General features: G+C 37.8%; 1 protein-coding gene across 1 annotated transcript in view; it reads right to left on the bottom strand.

Moving 5' to 3' along the window:
* The window catches only part of LHFPL1 (LHFPL tetraspan subfamily member 1), a 207,849-nt gene that overhangs the window by 172,295 nt on the left and 14,521 nt on the right, over positions 1 to 21,033 (bottom strand). The window contains exon 3 of the mRNA XM_012451770.2: positions 16,433 to 16,531. Coding sequence (XP_012307193.1) covers positions 16,433 to 16,531 — 99 coding nt within the window. The remainder of the gene's footprint in view (positions 1 to 16,432; positions 16,532 to 21,033) is intronic.

Raw genomic sequence — 21,033 nt, 5'->3', positions numbered from 1 at the left:
GAGCCTCCTAGGCCCTCTGCAAGGCAATGTGAAAATAAGGCCAAGTGAAGCAGAGGACCTGCCCTTGAGGCTTTCGTAACAGCCTTGTCTTCCTCTGGCGTCACCAAGCCAAAAGTCACCTTAGTGACCAACTACTCCATGGGTGAGCACCCCATTCTCATGCAGACTATGTCAGAAAAGATAGAAATATTTATAAGCACCATTATTTTTCTATTCAAAATGAAAGTAGCTTAGTGCCCCATGGGATGTATGGAGTCTCATTACTTTAAGCACCTCACTGTTTTTAATGCAAGATGATCAGTGAGAAAATCTAATGGTAAATTAGCTTTCTAATCTGTTATGCCTTTTACCTGTAGAGCACTGTTTTCATAAAGCACATTTATGTGCATTTTGTCTTGGTAGGGCCAAAACAGTTTTTGAAGATAGGTGTATTAGTCCATTCTCATGCTGCTATGAAGAAATTCCTGAGACTGGGTAATTTACAATTAAAAAAAAAAGAGGTTTAATAGACTCACAGTTCCACATGGCTGGGAAGGCCTCAGGAAACTTGCCATCATGGCGGAAGGCATGTTTTCACAGGGTGGCAGGAGAGAGAATGAGTGCAAGCTGGGGAAACGCCAGACACTATAAAACCATCAGATCTCCTGAGACTCACACATTGTCATGAGAACAGCATGGGGGAATCTTCCCCCATGATTCAGTTATCTCCACCTGGTCCTGCCCTAGAAACGTGGGCATTATTACAATTCAAGGTGAGATTTTGGTGGGGACACAGAGTGAAACCGTATCAATAGGTAATATCCTCACTTTAATCATGGGGAAATAGGTTTAAAGAAGTGAAATTACTTACGTGTGGTCACACAGCCGGACAGCAACAGACCCACCCTACAATTTGTTTATTCCATTCAGTGCAACACTAAGCATGCCAAGCACTACGGATGTGCGGTTGAAATCATGCTCTGTGACAAACGTAACCTCTGGGGCAAGTCATTTAACCTTTTTTAATTTCAGCTCCCCATGAGTAAAAGAGAAGCAATACCACCTACCTCGCAGACCAGCCGCTTCAGTTGCTTTTTGACTGACCGATTCCCCACTACATGCTCCAGCTCAGCGCAGCTTCTTCTCTGGCTGGATACTCCTCTCTGTCTGAGCTAGACAGGCAACTAAAAAATCTTAAGCAACACCTAAGCCATGGATTTTCAAGAACTGACTGCCAGGGCATTTTAGCTGATGCTGCAGGAAAAGTGTGAGGGGCGGATGCTTTGGACAATCCCTTTGGCCAATCTCTGGCCCCTGCTTCCATTGGTGGGTATTACTTTCTTTTCCCCTATAATCTAATCTTGATGGGGTGGATATTACTAAAAAGCTCCTCTCCTCTAGAAGAGATGCCTTAAGTAGATTGCTTTAGTTTTTATTGTACCTTTTTAACATATACAACATGATGTTTTGATATACCTATAGTGAAATGATTACTACAGTCAAGCAAATTAACATATCTTTTTCCCAACAGTATGTGTGTGTTTTTGTCTACATGTTAAGGGGACCTAATATCTGCTCGTCTGCTAATTAAAAACAAAATAGGTAGAAATGAAATTAGATCAAAGACTTCACCATAAAACTAGGCATATCACAACACAGAAAGCTAGGGATGTATCTGGGGCCTCTGAGTACTTATCCATCTAGTCCAATGCTCTCTATGTGAAAACAAGAAAACTAAGATTCAGAGTGCCAAAGTGACATGCTCAAGCAAGCGTAGGAAGATAAAAACCCAGGTGTTCTGATACCCTGGCCACAGTTGTTTCTACCACACTTTGATGACCCCCTACGGGCATGGGAATGTATTAAGCTGCTTCTTTGTGCTCCGGTGAGCACAAGAAAACAAATTGTCCATAAAGAAGGAAACTGACAGAAAGAAAAGGTAACAGGAAATGCCTGGAAACTGAACCCACAAAGGTCAAACCCCAAGTCACCATAAAAGGCTTTGAACTGGCAAGAATGAGTGGAAATGATGGGAGAGCAAAGGAAATGAACCTCCAGGAGAGGAAACACAGGAAGCACACACAAGGCTTTTGGATAGCCTCTATTGCAGGACTTTGCCAAGTGTGTGTTGGAGGGGGTTCCTCCTTCCCTCCCAGAAGCCAGGTCTGGGGCATCCCCTCCAAACATGCTCTTGAGAACTGGGCTGCTACTAATAGCAAGTTACATACAATGTAGCCTATTGTCCTTTGTATGTGTCTTTTACTTCACTTACTTTTCTCACTAACCCTATGGAGAGAAATACTATTACCAATCCCCATTAATGGAGGCTTGTACAACCAGTAAGTGGTAAGGCTCACATTTAAACCCAAGTCATTCTTGTTGAATGGACGATTAATTCAAGAAACAGATGCTGGCTTGCCATTGAGCAGCATCTACCGTATGCATGAGAGTAGGGAAACTAGTCTTAGGTCACTAGTTGTGGGGTTTTAAGAAAGTTACCTGCCCTTATTTGGCCTCAGTAGCTATAAATTAGCCCACTGACTGATCTCAAGGTCCCTCTCAGTTTAGGTTTCAGTGCAAGTTCCTGGTTAATGTTTGTTCATTTTCTGTTTTAATATTTGGCTGTTAGTTTCTTCTTTAAGTGAAAAAAAGAAGAAAAGGAGTCAATTTCCTAAACTGTTCAACTGAAGACTCTGGTGGGACAGAGTCAGTTGAATAATTTTCAAGGGAGGTAAAGCAGGGACCAAGGGAGTCCCAGGACAACACGGGACCTGGAAAATGGACTGGAAGACACAAGAGAAGAACCCAGAAATAAAGAGGCAGTAGAAGAAAGGAGGTCAAAATTTCCTGGTTTGAGGGGTGGGGGCTGGTAGATTCTTTTTGCAATTGTATGTTTCTGTTTTCAAGGCTGTACTTCCCCAAACCCCTCCAATCATTCATCCTCCCTATTCCCCAAATACATAGCCCAGAAGGTCAGAGTGAGGCCCCAGATAAACTGTATACAATCTTATAACATGTGAAACACATATTTTTTTAATATCTTTCTTATTTGATTGAGTTTAGCAAGATCATTTAAGTTCCTTTATTAGCGCAAGTAAAATCTAGAGGCACTTAAAAATTTCCCATATATTTCCATTCCACTGGGGATCTCTTTCAGAATCCCATCAGGTCCAGCCACTTAATTATTTATGTTTACTCTGATTATACTAAAAGATTGATGGTGAACTGGGGTGGGGATAGGGGTTGAGGTGGGGAGACAGTATGCAACACTAGGTACTTTCCATGATGTTTTAGACATTTGTTTCTGAAAAAAATAGAGCTGAAGTATATCCTAAAGAAAAAATTTCTCAAATGACTCAACACATACACTCACCAACGGAGAGGAAAAACGTCATTGTAGCACACACAGGCAGTGACTTAGAAGATAGCCTCCATTCATTATTCTGCCTTTAATTTGCTGTGTGACCTTACACAAGTCACTTCAGCTCTCCATCTCAGGTTTTCCTCATTATAAAAATGGCATATTACCATCTGCTATGCTTGAGTTTTTGAGGGTCTTATTAGGTTATGTTCATGAGAATATGTTGCTAATGTGATCCATTGATGGACGATACAGACTTTACCCTAGAATTAAGTGCTATTTATAACATGATGGCTTTATAAGCTTACTTAAAAGCAGCTATGTCTCATTAGAGACCTAAAACAATGCTGGAGAGGATGTGGAGAAATAGGAACACTTTTACACTGTTGGTGGGAGTGTAAATTAGTTCAACCACTGTGGAAAACAGTGTGGCAATTCCTCAAGGACCTAGAAATAGAAATTCCATTTGACCCAGCAATCCCATTACTGGGCATATATCCAAAGGATTCTACTATAAGGACACATGCACACGAATGTTCATTGCAGCACAGTTTACAATAGCAAAGACATGGAACCAGCCCAAATGCCCATCGATGATAGACTGGACAGGAAAAATGTGGCACATATACACCATGGAATATTATGCAGCCATTAAAAACGAGGAGTTCACATCCTTCATAGGGACATGGATGAACCTGGAAAACATCATTCTCAGCTAACTGACACAAGAACACAAAATCAAACACCACATGTTCTCACTCATAGGCGGGTGTTGAACAAGGAGAACACATGGACACAGGGAGGGGAGCACTATACACGGGGGTCTGTTGGGGGTGAGGGGGGATAGCGGAGGGGTGGGGAGTTGGGGAGGGATAGCATGGGGAGAAATGCCAGATATAGGTGAAGGGGAGGGAGGCAGCAAATCATACTGCCACGTATGCACCTATGCAACAACCTTGCATGTTTTTCACATGTACCCCAAAACCTAAACTGCAATAAAAAAAATAAAATAAAATAAAATAAAGAGGAGGAAGGGTATTATGCAATAGTGTCACGTGTGTGAATTAAAATAAATGAATTAGACATAGAGGTCACAAGTTGGAAAAAAAAAAAAAAATCCTAGAGGAAAACCTAGGCAATACCATTCAAGATGTAGGTGTGAGCAAAGACTTCATGACTAAAACACCAAAAGCAATGGCAACAAAAGCCAAAATTGACAAATGGGATCTAATTAAACTGAAGAGCTTCTGCACAGCAAAAGAAACTATCATCAGAGTGAACAGGCATCCTACAGAACGGGAAAAAAAATTTTGCAAGCTACCCATCTGACAATGGTCTAATATCCAGAATCTACAAGGAACTTAAACTAATTTACAAGAAAAAAAAAAAAAAAACCATCAAAAAGTGGGCAAAGGCTATGAACAGACACATCTCAAAAGAAGACATTTATGCAGCCAACAAACATATGGAAAAAAGCTCATCATCACTGGTCATTAGAGAAATGCAAATTAAAACCACAATGAGATATCATCTCCTGCCAGTTAGAATGGCAATCATTAAAAAGTCTGGAAACAACAGATGCTGGAGAGGATGTGGAGAAATAGGAAACCTTTTACACTGCTAGTGGGAGTGTAAATTAGTTCAACCATTGTGGAAGACAGTGTGGTGATTCCTCAAGGATCTAGAAATAGAAATACCATTTGACCCAGCAATCCCATTACTGAGTATAGCCCAAAGGATTATAAATCATTCTCCTATAAAGACACATGCACACGTATGTTTTTGGCAGCACTATTTGCAATAGCAAAGACTTGGAACCAACCCAAATGCCCATCATTGATAGACTGGATAAAGAAAATGTGGTACATATACACCATGGAATACTCTACAGCCATAAAAATGGATGAGTTAATGTCCTTTGCAGGAACATGGATGAAGCTGGAAACCATCATTATCAGCAAACTAACACAGGAACAGAAAACCAAACACCACATGATCTCACTCATAAGTAGGTGTTGAACAATGGGAACACATGAACACCGGGAGGGGAAAATCACACACCAGGGCCTGTTGCGGGGTGGGGGATAGGGGAGGGATAGCATTAGGGGAAATACCTAATGTAGATGACGGGTTGATGGGTGCAGCAAACCACCATGGCACATGTATACCTATGCAACAAACCTGCACATTCTACACATGTATCCCAGAACTTAGAGTATAATTTTTTCAAAAAAGTTCTTAATAATGTCATTTAGGGACAGATGGCCATAAAAAAAATAACCAAGTTTACCAAAATTATGGTTAAAATGCCACATTTCTCTGAAGATTGTAACTGAGCAACAGAAGTGAAATTCAAGATTTTCATGTCCTCTTCCTCAGAACTAAAGAGTAAAGTAAAATAACAGTATAGGAATCAGATAAAAAGAAATCTGTTTCCTGATCATTTCATTTTGGTTAGTTTAAACTAAAGCTTTAACATAGGAATAGTTTGACTTCTACCTTAATAGACTGGTCATTAAAAACTCACAAAGCTGTGTTCTCTTTTCCCCTATGCTAGACAAAATAGGACTTCTTAAATTATTTTATCTTCCACTATTTTCTTCTGTAAAATAAAAAAATGCAACATTAGAAAAAAGAAATTTATGTATTTATTTTTTTCAAATATTAATGAGGACTCACATTTATTATGCATTCTGTGTTAGGTATAGAAGGTATAAGTTGAAACATTATTTTTATCTTGCAGTCACAACCTAGCGTCCCATAACTTGACAGTAGATTGACTCTATTACCAGTAAATAGTGCTTTCAATAATAGAAAGTAGTAAATATTGTTAAACAAGGGACCAAATTCTCTATTAAGATGCTTCTCATTTGTTAGATGTGCAGTGTTATTTTCTTGAGCTAATTTAATATAAATGAACCCATATTTAAAATTAAAATGTATTTTTCTTACTTTAGCTCCCAATTGTTTTAAAGCATACTTCATTTTAATTTGCTTTATATTTGGACCATGACTTCCTTATATATTTTTATTGCATCTTTGTTTACGTGGGCATTTCTAATTTTGTTTTTCTCTGTCATCTGACATTTTCCTATTCACAAATTATCCTAACCTTTCAGTCAGGATTTCTCCTTCTTCAAGACTCCCTTTTCCTTAGCAACCTTTACACTGAAGGCTATAAGCCTCCTCCAATTGGGAACAAGTGCCTTCTAATGTGTTATAGAGGCTGCATTTGTGCTATTCTTCAAAGATTTGCAGACTTGTAGTCATTGTTTCCTGGATTACTTGCTTTCCTCTTTTGGAATTTATTCTCTCCTTTGACTGTAATGTATCTTCCAATATTCCCCTATGAAAAATTCATGAGAGATAAAAGTTATGTGGCCATGCATGTTGAAAATCTTCATGATATTATTGTACTTGAGTGAGAGTTTTTCTGGGTATAAAATTTTAAAAGGATTCTACCTTTTTCATATAGCATTCATTGGCTTTGATAAAATTTATTATTCCAGAATGATTTTGGTTTTTATATGTATTTTGTTTTTTATAACTCATTTCTTCTCTACAAGTTTTTAAGGTATTCTGTTTATCTTTAATGTTCTGAAAATTTGCCATAATATGTATATTAATGAATCCTTTTATTATCATTGAGCAGAGTAATCAGGGAGACCATTTTGTTGCTGAACATGTCTTCTAACATCCCTTTTTTCATTTGTGGAACAAATAAACATCTATTTTTTATGAAAAAAAGAAAAGTATATAGCTTCTCTAAGTTTTCAGTGGGACCTATTTGGGTGTCCCCTGTCTATATGCCATTGGGTATGAAAGAATTTTCTAGTAGTGTATGGATTTAAGGGGATTTTGAAAATCTCATCAAAGTTGAGATAAGTATATTAAGAAATCACTTGAAATCTCTGTTCAAGGCTCTTATTTAGATTTTTTTATAACACAATAGAAAAAAATTTTCTCCTCATTGCACCCTTAGTTTCTCAGAAACTTTGCTTTTTTACATCATTCTCTCTCCACTACAGGATCATTCCCGTTAGTCTTCAAGTATTTGGACATCTTAGAAAAGACCTTCATCCCACATTCTCCTCCAGTTAATGCTCACTTTCTCTGCTCTCCTTCAAAGCAAAATTGTTTGAAAGAACTATAAACACACATTGCCTTCATTTTCCTCATCTCACAATACTACCAGTATCTGTAATTCTAAAACTTCTCTTCTAGGTCACCTTTGTCTGACTGACTCCAATGGTCACTTCTCTGTCCTCATCGAGTTTAATGCAGCAGTATTAAACACAGTTGATTTCACCTTCTTTTTTGACATACTCTTTTTCTCTTGGCTGCTGTGACACCCATATTCTTGATTTTCTTTTTTATGTTTCTCTGACTACTCATCTGAGCCTCCTTAATAGGTTTCTCTACAGAGAAGCAACTAAGAGCACAGTCTCTCTCAAGTCATGCTGTCCAATATAGTAGCTACTAGTCACATTGTGCCTATTACACTTAAATTAATAAAATTAAATTAAATTAATGAAATTAGATATTTATTTAATAAAATTAAAAGTAATAATTCAGTCCCTCAGTCCCATTAGCCATATTTTAATTGTTCAACAACATGTGACTAACAACACATTAGACAGCAACACAGAGAATATTTCCATCATTGCAGAAACTTCCGTTAGATGGTGTTGCTTAGATCAGACTTCTGCCACTCCACAGCTGAATGACCTTAGGCAAGTCACTTAATCTCTCTTAACCTCAGTTTCCCTTTCTGTAAATAAGGTTAATAATATCTTTCTTATAGATTGTGGCTAAGATGTAATGAGCTATGTACATATAGTGAGTGCCATATAGGAGTTCACTGTTATTTTCCAATCTTTATGTGAATAATTTCCCATTACTTAGGCTGGGCTCTCTTCTCTTTTCACTTAACTCTTTCTCTCTAGCTAAATTCATCTTGGATAAGTCTCTTTACCTTTCTGTAAACTTATCATCCTCATCATAAGATGAAGGTAATGACAGCGCCTATTTCTCATTACTTTAAATATCATCTATGTACTAAGAACTCCCAATTTCTAAACTCAAGGTCAGATACCTGACTGAGCTCCAGACTGCTTGTTTGACATCTCCACTTGGATTTCTCACACAGATATCTCCAAAACCTATCTAAAACTGAGTTTTCTTCTCTTTTCCCAATCCCAGACACAGTTGCTTCTCCTCTAGTCTTCCCCAATTTCGGACATCTCTTCCATACCCATATCACATCTATCACCTGTACAATTGCTTACACCTTTAAAATATATTTTGAAACAGTATACTTTCCCCAGCTCCACTGTCACCTTTGCTACCCTCATGTCTTTGCCTAGACTATAGCTCAGCATCCTGACTGGCCTCCTGCTTCCACTCTCGTCACCAACCCCATAGACATTCTCTATAACACTGCCAGAGGAAACTTCCTAGAATAGAAATCATATCCTATCTCTCCCCTTCTTCAAACCCTGCAATGGTTTCTCATTACAGTTAGCATAAATTACAAAGCCCTTTAAATTCTGACTACGGCCTATATCTCTGAGATCATCTATTTACTCTTCCCATTACTGACCCTTCTGCTTCAGCAAAACTGGCCTTAGAGTAGTTCCCAAATACAACACGTGCTTTTCCACGTTAGAACCTTTATAGCATTCTACCTCCTTTGTGTGGAACTCTCTTCTTTCTGTAGTTCACTTGGTTAAGCCTACCCACCCTTCAGGTTTCTTCCGAAATCTCACCTTCTTTGAGAGGCCTTCCCTAATTCTCCTCCAATTTAAGTCAGATGCTCCTCTAGAATTCTCTCACCAAACCCTGTCTCTTCCTTCATATCATTTATCAACACTAATTAGGCACCATGAGGACATCTACCATTTTTATAACCACCAAAGTTCCTGTCCCTCACAGCACAGTGCCTGCCTGCGACTCAGAAAACCTAGGGTATGTGATCTTGGCAAGTCCTTTTCCAGGCCTCACGTTCCCTGTCTTTACATTGAGGAAGTTGGATTCGATTTATTTGCTCAATAAGCCTCTGTTGAAGATGAAAAGGGACACACAAGGTCTCTGCCAACATGAACCTTACATTCTAATAGGGAACATAGGTAATCAAATAAGCAAATCTAATAACTATAGATTGTGATTAGTGCTACAAAAGACACCAAAAAGATGCTGTGATAGAAATGTATGATGGTGGGGAACTTTAAGGTGGTGACATTGAAGATAAAGGATAATAAAGAACAAGCCAAACCCAAATGATAGCTAAAATCTATTTTGTTTGGATCGTCTATGGTCCTGTATAAAATATGCCACACATAGCTAAATATGCCAAGCAGCGTAAAGGAGGGAGCTGCCTCATTAAAACTGGCAACAAGGGCTTTGTGCTTACAGTGCAGAGATATGAGAGTCTTATTCTTCCTCTTAGGATAATATCAGTAGATGAAATCAACCTCACAGAATTGTTTTAAGAAACCAATATGGTTATGAATTTAAAGTTCATAGCATAATCACCATAATGAATGTATACAACATTTTTAAGACCTGCAAATTCTGGATTGTAGTTACTTATGTTGGAGAGGCACAGAGATGTAATTGGGGAGGATATACAGAGATTCAAATATATTGGTACGGTTTTATTTTCTAAGCTGGAATTCAAGTCTCAGCTCTGCCTCTCTACCAGCTGAGTGAGTGAAATTAGGCAAGCTACATAACTTTAAGTAGCTATTTAATCAGTGATAGGTATATGGATGTTCACTGTATTACTCCATATCTTTTAAAACATTTGAAGTATTGCATAATTCTAAAATTTAATTAATACGATGCCTATGGAACCATTCAATAAATGATAGCTATTATTATTACATAATGATTACAGCACCTAAGTAATGGTTGAAAGCTAGGGCAATGGAGACTCCCACGCTTGGATTTAAATCCTGGTTCTGCCAATTACAAGCTCTGTTCCCTTGGGCAAGTTAATAATCACCTTCTCAAGAATTTTGCTCCTTCAGTTATTCTCTGCCTTCCTGTCATCAAGGATTAAGTAAAATAATGCATGGGATATAGCAAATGCTCAAAGACATATTAATTATTGTTAACATGATTTTTATTCTCCTCAATCCCATGCACAGACAAAAGAAAAAGAGGAGCAAATGAATGGAAAGGATAAAGTGGGTTTCCCATTCTCTGCCCCCTCCCTTTCTATTTCTTTTCAGGTTGCTAAAGGAAGATGGCATATGCTGAAAACTGTTCTCTCCAAGAGAAGTTGGGTGAGGTCCTTAGATGGCAAGCCTGCCTGGGAGTTGGAGATGATCTGCTAGAAAGAGCTTTGACTCCAAGCTAAAACACAACAAGGCAAATCTCAGGAGCATTCTAGTCAGGGTTTGAAATCAAAGTAGACTTAGAATAAATGGATAAAAGTTAAGAATTTTTTTAAGAATTGTAATTGTAAATTACACACTTTTACCTTTTAAAGTTGCTGGAGTCGAAATATTATTTGAAATCAGCAATAAAAATGAAATGCTATTTAATCCTTTTCATAATTATTGAAATGCATATTAAAAGAAGATACCAAAGTAGAAGAAATTAGAATGCTGACAATCCCCAAAACCGAGAAGGCTATGGGATATCAGGCAAACTCATACTATGGGTTGGAGAATAACTTAGCACAGTCTCTTTAGGGTGCATTTAATTCATCAATGACTTCTGAAAATTTAAAGTAACCATTAACCCAATCATTCCAGTCCTAGGAGTTTGTCCTACAGATAAGCTAGTATGCTAAGACATATACATAAAGTTATTCGCTGAAATATGTTTCGGAAAAGCCAAAAACTGGAAGCAACCTAAATGTGTATAAAGAAGTGGATAATAATTATATGATTCAATCATTCAACAAATATTCAGTACTACTTGGAACTCTTTAAGCAAGCACTGGGGAGACAGCAGTAAACAACACAGGCAAAAATTTATGCCCTCACAGAGAATGTTATTATGTTATCCCTACAACAGAAAAATATGGCACACCTAAAATGTAGAAGGAAGATCTATAAACATTGATAGCTTTTCAAGAGATATGAATAAGTACAAAACCCATGGTGCAGAACAGTATAGCTAGATAGATAGACAGTTAGAGAATTATATAATATAATCTCAGTTGGAAAAAATATTTTATATTTATTGAAAACTCTGAAGAATATAAAAGGAACTTAATGTTCACTTTGGGGAATGAGATTGAGACCAGAAAAAAAACCTGATTTTAAGTTTTAAACCTTTATATATGTATTGTTTTATTTTGTCATTTACACGAATTATTTTTATTAAAAATAATGATCTGAAATATACTTTTGGTTTGGCATTTTTCTGGTTGTCCATTGCTGTACGACAAACTACCTAAGAGCACAGCAGCTTAAAAAGACATTTTATTATATCTCATGGTTCTGTGGATCACAATTTGTTCAGAGCTCAGGTGGACAATTCTTCTACTTCAAATGGCATTAACTGGTGTCATTCAGTGATATTCAGTTAACCGGTATGAAGGGTTCAGAACAACTTCACTCGCACATCTAGTGCCTTGGTAGGAACAGCTGTACTAGCTGAACTTTTCTGTCTTTAAGTTATCTCTTGGAATTACCATGTGGACTCTACAGGACAGTCAAACTTTTTATATGATGACTCAGAGCTCCAAGAAACCAAGATGAAAACTGCAAGTTATTTAGAGCATAGGCCTTGAATAAGCTTCATGTCACTTCTGTCATACTCTATTTATCTTCCATAATGAATCTAATTAGAGTATTAGGTCTAATGCTCCAATTAGATTTAATTAGATTAACTTAAAGCAGCTATAGGCCAGTGAAGATTTGGGAAATAGGAATTGGAGATAGACTCAGCTTCTCTATGGGAAGAGTATCAAGAAATTTGTGACTATATTTAATCCAATGCAGGCATCAAGATCAGTGCCTTAATATAAGTTGTATCTTTGATCATTCAAATTAGGACTAAAAAGTAGTGTGGATGGTTTAGGATAAATTTAATGAAAACCTAGAAAAAGATGGGTTGAAGACATGAGTGTGATCTGTTCATACTGGAGGCTACAAAAAGCCTATCAGAGTATCAGAGTGATAAATCCTTTTTACTTACTCTGACGGGTTGATAATGCCTGCCTCTATTCTCCTCCCTACCTTCTTCATCTCTCTGAACCATGTCAGGGTGAAAAGTTTGTTCCTTGGTAGGGACCATGTCTTTTTTGTTTTTTTTCTGGCTCTGTGTATCTCCCTTCCCAAGTAGCTGGGACTACAGGTGCATAACACCATGCCCAGCTCATTATTTTTATATTTTGTAAAGTGAAGCTTTTACCATGTTTCCCAGGCTGGTCTGGGACTCCTGGGCTGAAGTGATCCACCCATCTCAGCTTCCAAAAGTGCCGGGATTACAAGCATGAGCCACTGTACCCAGCCCAGAACCACCCATTTATGAACTAGGTCCTTAAGTGGTGATTAGGGCAGAAAACAAGGTTGGTAAACTCCACGCAAATCACATATCCAATTGTTTACTTTGCTATTTTACCTTAATCCAAATAGAATCATAATAACTCATTCCATAAGCCAATGTTGCCTTAATACCAAAAGTCAATAAATACATCACAAGAAAAGAAATATACAGGTCAATATCCCTAATAAATATAGATACCAAAACCCCTAGCAAAATGGTAGAAAACTAAATCCAGCAACATATAGAATGCATTATACACCATGACCAACTGTGATTTATCCAAGAAACTCAAGGTTGGTTTAACATGTGAAAATCAATCAACGTAATGTACCATATTGAAAGGATAAAAGACAAAAATTACATGATCATCTCAGTAAATGAAGAAAGGGCATTTGATTAAATCCAGCACCCTATCATTATGAACACAATCAGCAAACTAGGAATAGAAGGGAACTTCTTCAATCTAATAAAGGTCATCCAACTATGAACAAAACATAGCTAACATCAATGCTTAATGATTAAAAAAAAAAAACTGAATATTTTACCACTAATACCAGTGATAAGAATCTCCATTCTCACAAGTTCTATTCAACATTGTCCTGGAAGTTCTTACAAAGGCAATTATGCAAGGAAAACAAGCAAAAGACATCCAGCTTGGAAAGAAAGAAGTAAAACGTCTTTAGTCTCAGATAACATGATGCTGTACCTAGAAAATTTTAAGGAATACACTTAAAAATTATTAGAATTAATAAAGGAGTTCAGCAAGGTTGCAGGATACAAGGCCAACATGCAAAAATAATTTGTACATATACATCTCAATTTACAGTGGGGTTACATCCCAAAAAACTCATCATAACTTGAAAATATTGTAAGTAAAAAATGCATTTAATATGCCTAACCAACTGAATGGAATAGCTTCACCTAGCCTACCCTAAAGGTACTCAGAACACTTATAGGGTTACAGTTCAGCAAAACCATCTGGCAACACAGTATGCTGTAGGGTATGGGTTTTTGAAGTACAGTTTCTACTAAATGTGTATCAGTTTTTCACCATTGCAAAGTTGAAAACTCATAAGTCAAACCATAGTAGGTTGGGGGACCATCTGTATTTCTGTATAACAAAAATAAGGAATCTTAAATAAAATAAAAGTATAAAACAATTCTGTGTTAATAGGCTTTCTTTATTAAAAAAAAAAGATTAAAATCCTTATGAATAAAATTATCTAAATAAGTGAAAATGTTCTACACTGAAAATGACAAAACATCATTCAAAGGAATTGAAAGTGACCTAATTAAATGAAAAGTCATCTCATATGAATGGATTGGAAAACTTCATATTATTAAGGTAGCAATACTCCCCAAACTAATCTACAGATTCAAAACAATTCCTATCAAAGTATCAGCTTGCTTTTGTGTAGAAATTGACAAGATAAATCTAAAATTTACATGGAAAGGGAAAATAATCAGAATAGTCAAAACAGTATTAAAAAAGAAGGAAGCCTCATATTTCTGAGTTCAGAACTTACTACAAAGCTATGATAATTAAGACAGTGTGATACTGCCATAGGAATACACATATATATCAATGGAATAGAATGAAGAATCCAGATATAAACCCTTACATTTATGGACAATCGATTTTTCAACAAGGCTACCAAGACCATTCAATGAGGGGAAATAATAGGCTTTTCAAGAAATAGTGCTATAACAACTGGATATTCACATGTAAAAGAATGAATATAGACATACCTCATATCACTTTCAAAATTAACTCAAAACAGAACAAAGACCCAACTATAAGAGCTAAAATTATAAAACTCTTAGAGAAAAACCTAGGGGTAAATCTTTATGACCTTGGACTTATCAATGTATTCTTAGATATGACACGTAAAACATATGCATAAAAAAAGAAAAAGAAAAATAGATAAATTAGATCTCATCAAAATTACTTTTGTACTTCAAAGAATGTCATCAAGAACGTGAAAAGACAACCTATGGAATGGGACAAAATATTTAAAAATCATATATCCAAAAAGGGGCTTATAATAATACATAAAATACTCTTACCGCTCAACAACAATGACAACACCAATAACAAAAGCCCAGTTAAAAATAAGCAAAGGATGGCCAGGTGCAGTAGCTCTTGCCTGTAATCCCAGTACTTTGAGAGACAAAGGTGGGCGGATCACCTGAGGTCAGCAGTTTGAGCCATGGTGGAAACCCCCACACACACACCCTGTCTCTACTAAAAATACAATTAGTTGGGCATGGTGGCACGGGCCTGTAGTCCCAGCTACTCGAGAGGCAGAGTCAGGAGAATTGCTTGAACCTGAGAGGTAGAGGTTGTGGTGACCTGAGATCACGCCACTGCACTCCAGCCTAGGCGATAGAGGGAGGCTCCATCCCATCCATCCCAAAAAAAAAAAAAAGTTCTGGAATTGGATAGTAGTGATGGTTATACAACGTTGTGACCACACTACAACCCACTAATTATACACATTAACAAGGTACATTTTATGGTATGTGAATTATATATCAACAAAACTGTCATTTTCGAAAAGTAGAATCAGTCCCACAACCAAGTAGGAAAATGTGCTCAATCTTTAGCTCTTTCCCCAGCTAGCAGGACTAGTGGCTTGCTTCCCTTTCTTCAGCACCTGCCCCAAGTATTTACTCATTTCTTTATCTATGGCAGAAATATTAAATTTACCAGTCAACCTCGACCTGAGTGAAGAACACTGAACATCTGAGCATCCACACTTGTTACACCATCCCTCATGTTATGTTTTCATAGGTAACAACTTTCTCAAAAATGAGTCAAGCAAGACTTAAAAAATAATCTGAGGCAACAGAGAGAAAGGGAAGTATTGGAGTATAAGTTATATGTGGTTGGATGGCCTTGTTGTTCCCAAATCCTTTTGTAAAATGGAGGATACCCAAGGAAATCTAGACATTCCCTCTCCTACTCTCTTTCATCATGATAGGGTAGGGGAATATTTTTGAAGTCTTCCAATTAGAGTCTAATCTATTACTAATTCACAGTAGTGAAACTAAGCCATTCTCGATGAGAATTGGCAACCAGAGAATGGTTCTGGGCTAGTTCTGTCATCTACTCTAATATTTAACAGCTCTTGCTGTTAGAAACAATTTTGAATATTTATCTAGTTTCCTCATGCTTCAGGTAAACTAAATAACTTCATGTTACATGTTCAGTGAAGACTGACAAGAGAAACTATTGATTTACACTTGGAAAACGGTGCCTAGAAGGAAACACTAATAGGAACTAGGATTTATTCAGAAGACGGCAGATCATTAGTCTCCAAGCATTTTAAATCCCTCTGAAGATAGGGTTTCCTTAAACTTGTCAAAGGTCTATGGGCAAAAGTGCATAAATGGTATGGAGAGATAGTTAAAGACGGGGAATTTATATCCAACTCTTGTGAGTTAAGCCACCACTTCCCATAAGCTAACACAGTAAGAGAGATTCAGACAAGTACCACTAGCAGAGTCCCCTCCAAGTGACAAAGCACTTTGGAAAACAGATTTCCCATCAACCATCATTGCCATCTGCCCAGGCCACCTTACCTAACTGAAATTGATTGGAGACATTCCCACATGTTTGCATTATCTCCGGGCTATTCCATCCTAAAGGGTATAAGGCACAGCCTGAGCTTATCAGCAGCCCTAGAAAGAAAGCATATACACAGGTAGAAAAAATGTAATGTCTTCTGTCATCCCAACATTCCCTTTGGATTAGCTCAGCTCAAATTCTTTCTCCTCAACTGAGCTTACACTTCCCCTTTTACCCTAAATTTCTATGAAAGTACCAACTCAACATGATTTTTCTTTTTTTTTTTGGCTATGCCACAGGTAGTTGGGTGTAATAGGTAGCAGAGAGGACAACTCATAAATTTTAAAAAGTTGAAAAATGAGACAGGCCAATGTACTTTTTACAGCCAAAATACTTTTGTCAATGACTTACAAGCCTAGGCTGGCTTTCCCAACCTCTTTTGCCTAGTCTGGTTTACAGAGAATAACAATGTAAACATTACTACTCTTTCCCAAAATCTAGCTGTTCTAAACATCAGGTAGGTCCCTACTACCTGATAATATGTAATTATTTCTGTAACTTGAAGTCAGCTGCTGGACCAATGAGCAGGGAACCACACTCCTCTCCCAATAAATTATTCCAGCTTTATACCAAGCATTCCTCCCTTCTTTGGTTTCAATGTACCTTGCACCATGACCCCTTACCCTAAATAAAAGGATTAAGGCCCTTTTATTTTGGTCATTTAGGCACTACAGGGAAATTCTGTTGTACCTTAGTGATAATCTTATTCTTCCAAGCAGAGATACAAATCTGGGTCCGCTTGCCAACACTGCCTTCTAAGGGCAACTACGTTGCTCGCAACTTTTTCTTGCTGCATAGGTTTTCATATTTTATAACCTATGGCTCTTACCCTGCCTCTGGACACAAGTACTGACATCTCACAACTAAAACAAATTCATTGGCTGGCCAGTGATGGGTGACATTGTAGCCTGGCATGAAGAGATGAGCTAGACTAAATTCTTGTTTCTGGAATTTTTAATTGAGAAACAAAGATGACTGGTCTGAAGGTAGTGAGTTATCTCAATTAACTGTTCACGACTGAACTTCTTGTTCTACTCTTTTCCCTTCTTACTACTGCACTTGACTACTCTGTTTCAAAATGGAGGGAAAATGATCATAAAGATGCTGAGCTAGTTAACAGATAATGCAGAAGTTGAAAACACTCCCTACAAGACCAGAAGGTAGAATCAAGTCTGTGTCAAGCTAAAGCCAAGTTCAATTCAAAGTTAAAAGTAGATATCAATTCTGGATAAGCTGAGCAACTCTTTGGTAGAAGGAGAGAATAGAGGAGAATAGTGGCATGAAGCAGACATACCATGAGAAAAACTCCATACTGTCAATGAAACAGCTAGAAAAAAAGAGAAGCCAGGACTTCCTGATGGCTTTCCAATTCTACTTTCCTTATAATAAATTCCCCTTTCACTGAGGGAACTCAAGTGAGTTTCTGCTACTTGCAACCAAAAGAGCTTAATTACAAGCATGCCATACTTGGGTGCCACACTAATGGTCACGGAAGGGACACCTGCCATGAATCTGGATGCAGAAAGTAACACATAGCACAGAACCGTCACAAAGCAGCTGCTTGATCAATAGTGAATGAATAGCATATTTATCAGTTCCAGAGCTCTGGGACTCAACTGGACAGTGAAAAGCAGGCTGCTCTAGGGACTGCCAGTTTCATCTTCACTTTTCTTTCCTCACTGAGGAAGACTCCATATATACTCTGAGAAACTCATGTTGCCTTCAGATGAATCCTTTTGGAAGACCTCCAAGCTTGGCTGCCCCATGGCAACCAGCTTTTCTCAGTACTTATTGAGGCCACAGGAGAAGAGTAGGTCCTTAGAAGAATAGCAAGAAGGATTTAAATAAGAAAATAGGGAGAATTTACTGCCAGTGAGTCTGGTTTTAGAAACTAAAACGATGACCAATTAAGGTTAGAAATTCTCTTCAGTGGAATGCTCAAAATTAGAAAGCATTCTTATCTGTCTCCTGGTATCACAGGAAGTGAAACTAGTTGCTCAAAGACCTTTCTAGGCCCTGGAATTCATCCAATGGCAATACAACAACACCCCCTGTTTTTCCACAGATAAACTGAAATCCTAGGATATGAAGAGGTCACCCAGAGTATGCACATTGGATTAAGGACAAAAGTAGAAATGAAACCTAAGCCTTTTCCTGCTGCCACTATATACCCTTTGAGGAAAAATTTAATAAAGATTGAGTTTTCCCACACAGACTAGGAAGAAAAGAACACAAGTTTATAAAAGAACACCAGCTCTATTTTCTAACCTTCACATTCAGATCCCTGGGACTGGCACAAACTCTGCCTTCTCAAGCAGAAACTAGAGCTGGCCAAGTGCCTTTCTTGGCACAGTAGAGGGAACCTTCCGTCTTCTTCAGACCCCTGCTTCTCAGATCTTACCATACTGAGGAGCTCAGGTCAAGGATTTCCTTCTCCAGGAAGTCTTCCCTCGCTATCCCCAGCCCCCAGGCTAAGTTACATGCTCTTCCTTTCTGTTCCCATAGAACCCAGTGCTTACTCCGGTGACTAAAATAGTCTGTAATATATATTCTTTATAAAAGTTTATCATCTGCTTCCCTCACTAGAGTGTGTATTCCTTGAAGGCAGGAGACATACTTATCTTCAATTCTGTATCCTTGGTACATGCTGGATAATAAGTATTCGATAAATGCATCTGTTTCAGAGTATGCACAGTCTGTATAACAGACAGCTTCCTTTGCCCACATTGCCCAAGGGGAAAGTCCCTTCTGAAGGGACTTCCATGTCAGGGTTAGGAAATCACCCCAGACACCTGATAGAGTCAGAAAAAAAAAAACTTAGAAAGAAAAAGGCTTTTGGAGATAACCTACCTTAATCTCTCCTTGTTACTGATGTGAATGTTGAGACACAGAAAGGCAAAATGATTTACCCAAGGTCACATAGCTAGTAACTAGCAATACCTGTTTTCACTGATCAAAGAGATCATCAACCCTTAGAGGCTCTGTCCTTCTAGAGACATGTGTCCAGGATGATTACCTCTTGGCAACAATATCTTTAGCAGGCACTAGGAATTTTCTAGGCATTAAATTGAGAGTGACAGCACAACATGGTGGCTTAAAACAATGGGTTCTGTGGTCAGACTGCAGAACTAGACCTAAATTCGAATTCCAGCTCTGCCACGTGGAGGCTGTGTGAGTTTAGGCAAGTTACTTAATTTCTCTGTGCCTCATTCACCTCATCTATAAAATGGGAATAATAATAATACACTTGTCTTTTGATATTCACAGGGTATTGGTTCCAAGATCCCTGCAGATACCAAAATCAGCAAATGTTCAAATCCCTTATAAGAAACGATGTAGTGCTTGCATATAACCTAGAACATCTTCTTGTATATTTTAAATCATCTCTAGATTATTTATAATACCTGATGCAATGTAAATGCTATGTAAATAGTTGTTGTATATTTGTTGGATTTTAAAAAATATATTTCAGCCATGGTTGGTTGAATCTGTGGATGCAGAACCTACAGATATGGAGGGCTGACTGTATTTTATGGAGCTGTTCCAAGAATTAATGAGATTAATATACATAAAGTATTTCATACATAGAAAGTGCTCAATAAAGATTTATTATTCTTATACAGTTCCCTTTCCCCATGGCTTCTCTCCCAGTTTCTACCTGTATTCTCCATGCTAATTTCTTCCTCATAGCTAAAAAGCCAAAACCTGAACAGGGCTTGATTTAAAAGCTGCCTAGTTGGAGTTATCTTGCAATTTTGCAGAGGTACCTGCTGAAAGATCAGGAATCTCTGCAAAGCATGTGTTCCGCTTTAGTGCATGTAGCTCCATGGTCTATCCAACGTGCCCTCCCACCCCTGCCATCTTCCCCAGCCCTCTAACCTGCCTTTTAGCCAGGCAAGCACATTAGGTTGTAAACATACTTCATGGAGATATTTGACTTGTAACTGACAGCTGATTCCATTACATTTTATCATAGCTGGAGAAAGATGCCCCTGGGAACACATTAAAAATAAAAACGGATTCATAGGTAATTCATTCTCAATTATATTTGTCCCTAGCAGTTCTCATTAATTTGGGGTTGTGAAGATGTGCTTCAAGTAGCAACAGGTAAGTTGTTTACAAGTGTCAGTCCCTGCCACCTTCTGGAAGAATAGAGGTTCATTAAAAATGTAGGTTCTTGGACTTCAGCCCCAGGTATTTGATTCAGTAACTGCAGCCCAGGAATATGAATTTTAAAAGCGCCCTGTGATGTGGAGATATCTTGTCCTAATACCAATACTTAAGAAAAACACCACCAAAAATGTTAAGAGCAGACATTCTGGTAGCAGAGAAAACTTGCTTAAATCACAGCCCTGCCGCATATGAACTGCAGCCCTGGCTTTCACTTCTCTTCTGTGTCATTGCTAACTCCCAATTTGACTTCCTCTCCAATCACATATGTCCCTTGGAGAAGTCTGTTTCAACTGCATATGCTTAGCTGGGAACTTTCCTAGTCTCACGTCCCTCTAGGAAGGAAAAGAAAGCCTTTAGAGTGTGTTACTGTCTTTACTCCCCT

Source organism: Aotus nancymaae, unplaced genomic scaffold, assembly GCF_030222135.1.
Source record: "Aotus nancymaae isolate 86718 unplaced genomic scaffold, 86718_ANA_hifiasm-v0.15.2.pri h1tg000004l, whole genome shotgun sequence".
NCBI classification, from domain to species: Eukaryota; Metazoa; Chordata; class Mammalia; order Primates; family Aotidae; genus Aotus; species Aotus nancymaae.
The sequence above is the reverse complement of the archived record's forward strand: the minus strand, read 5'-3'. Positions and strand labels throughout refer to the sequence as shown.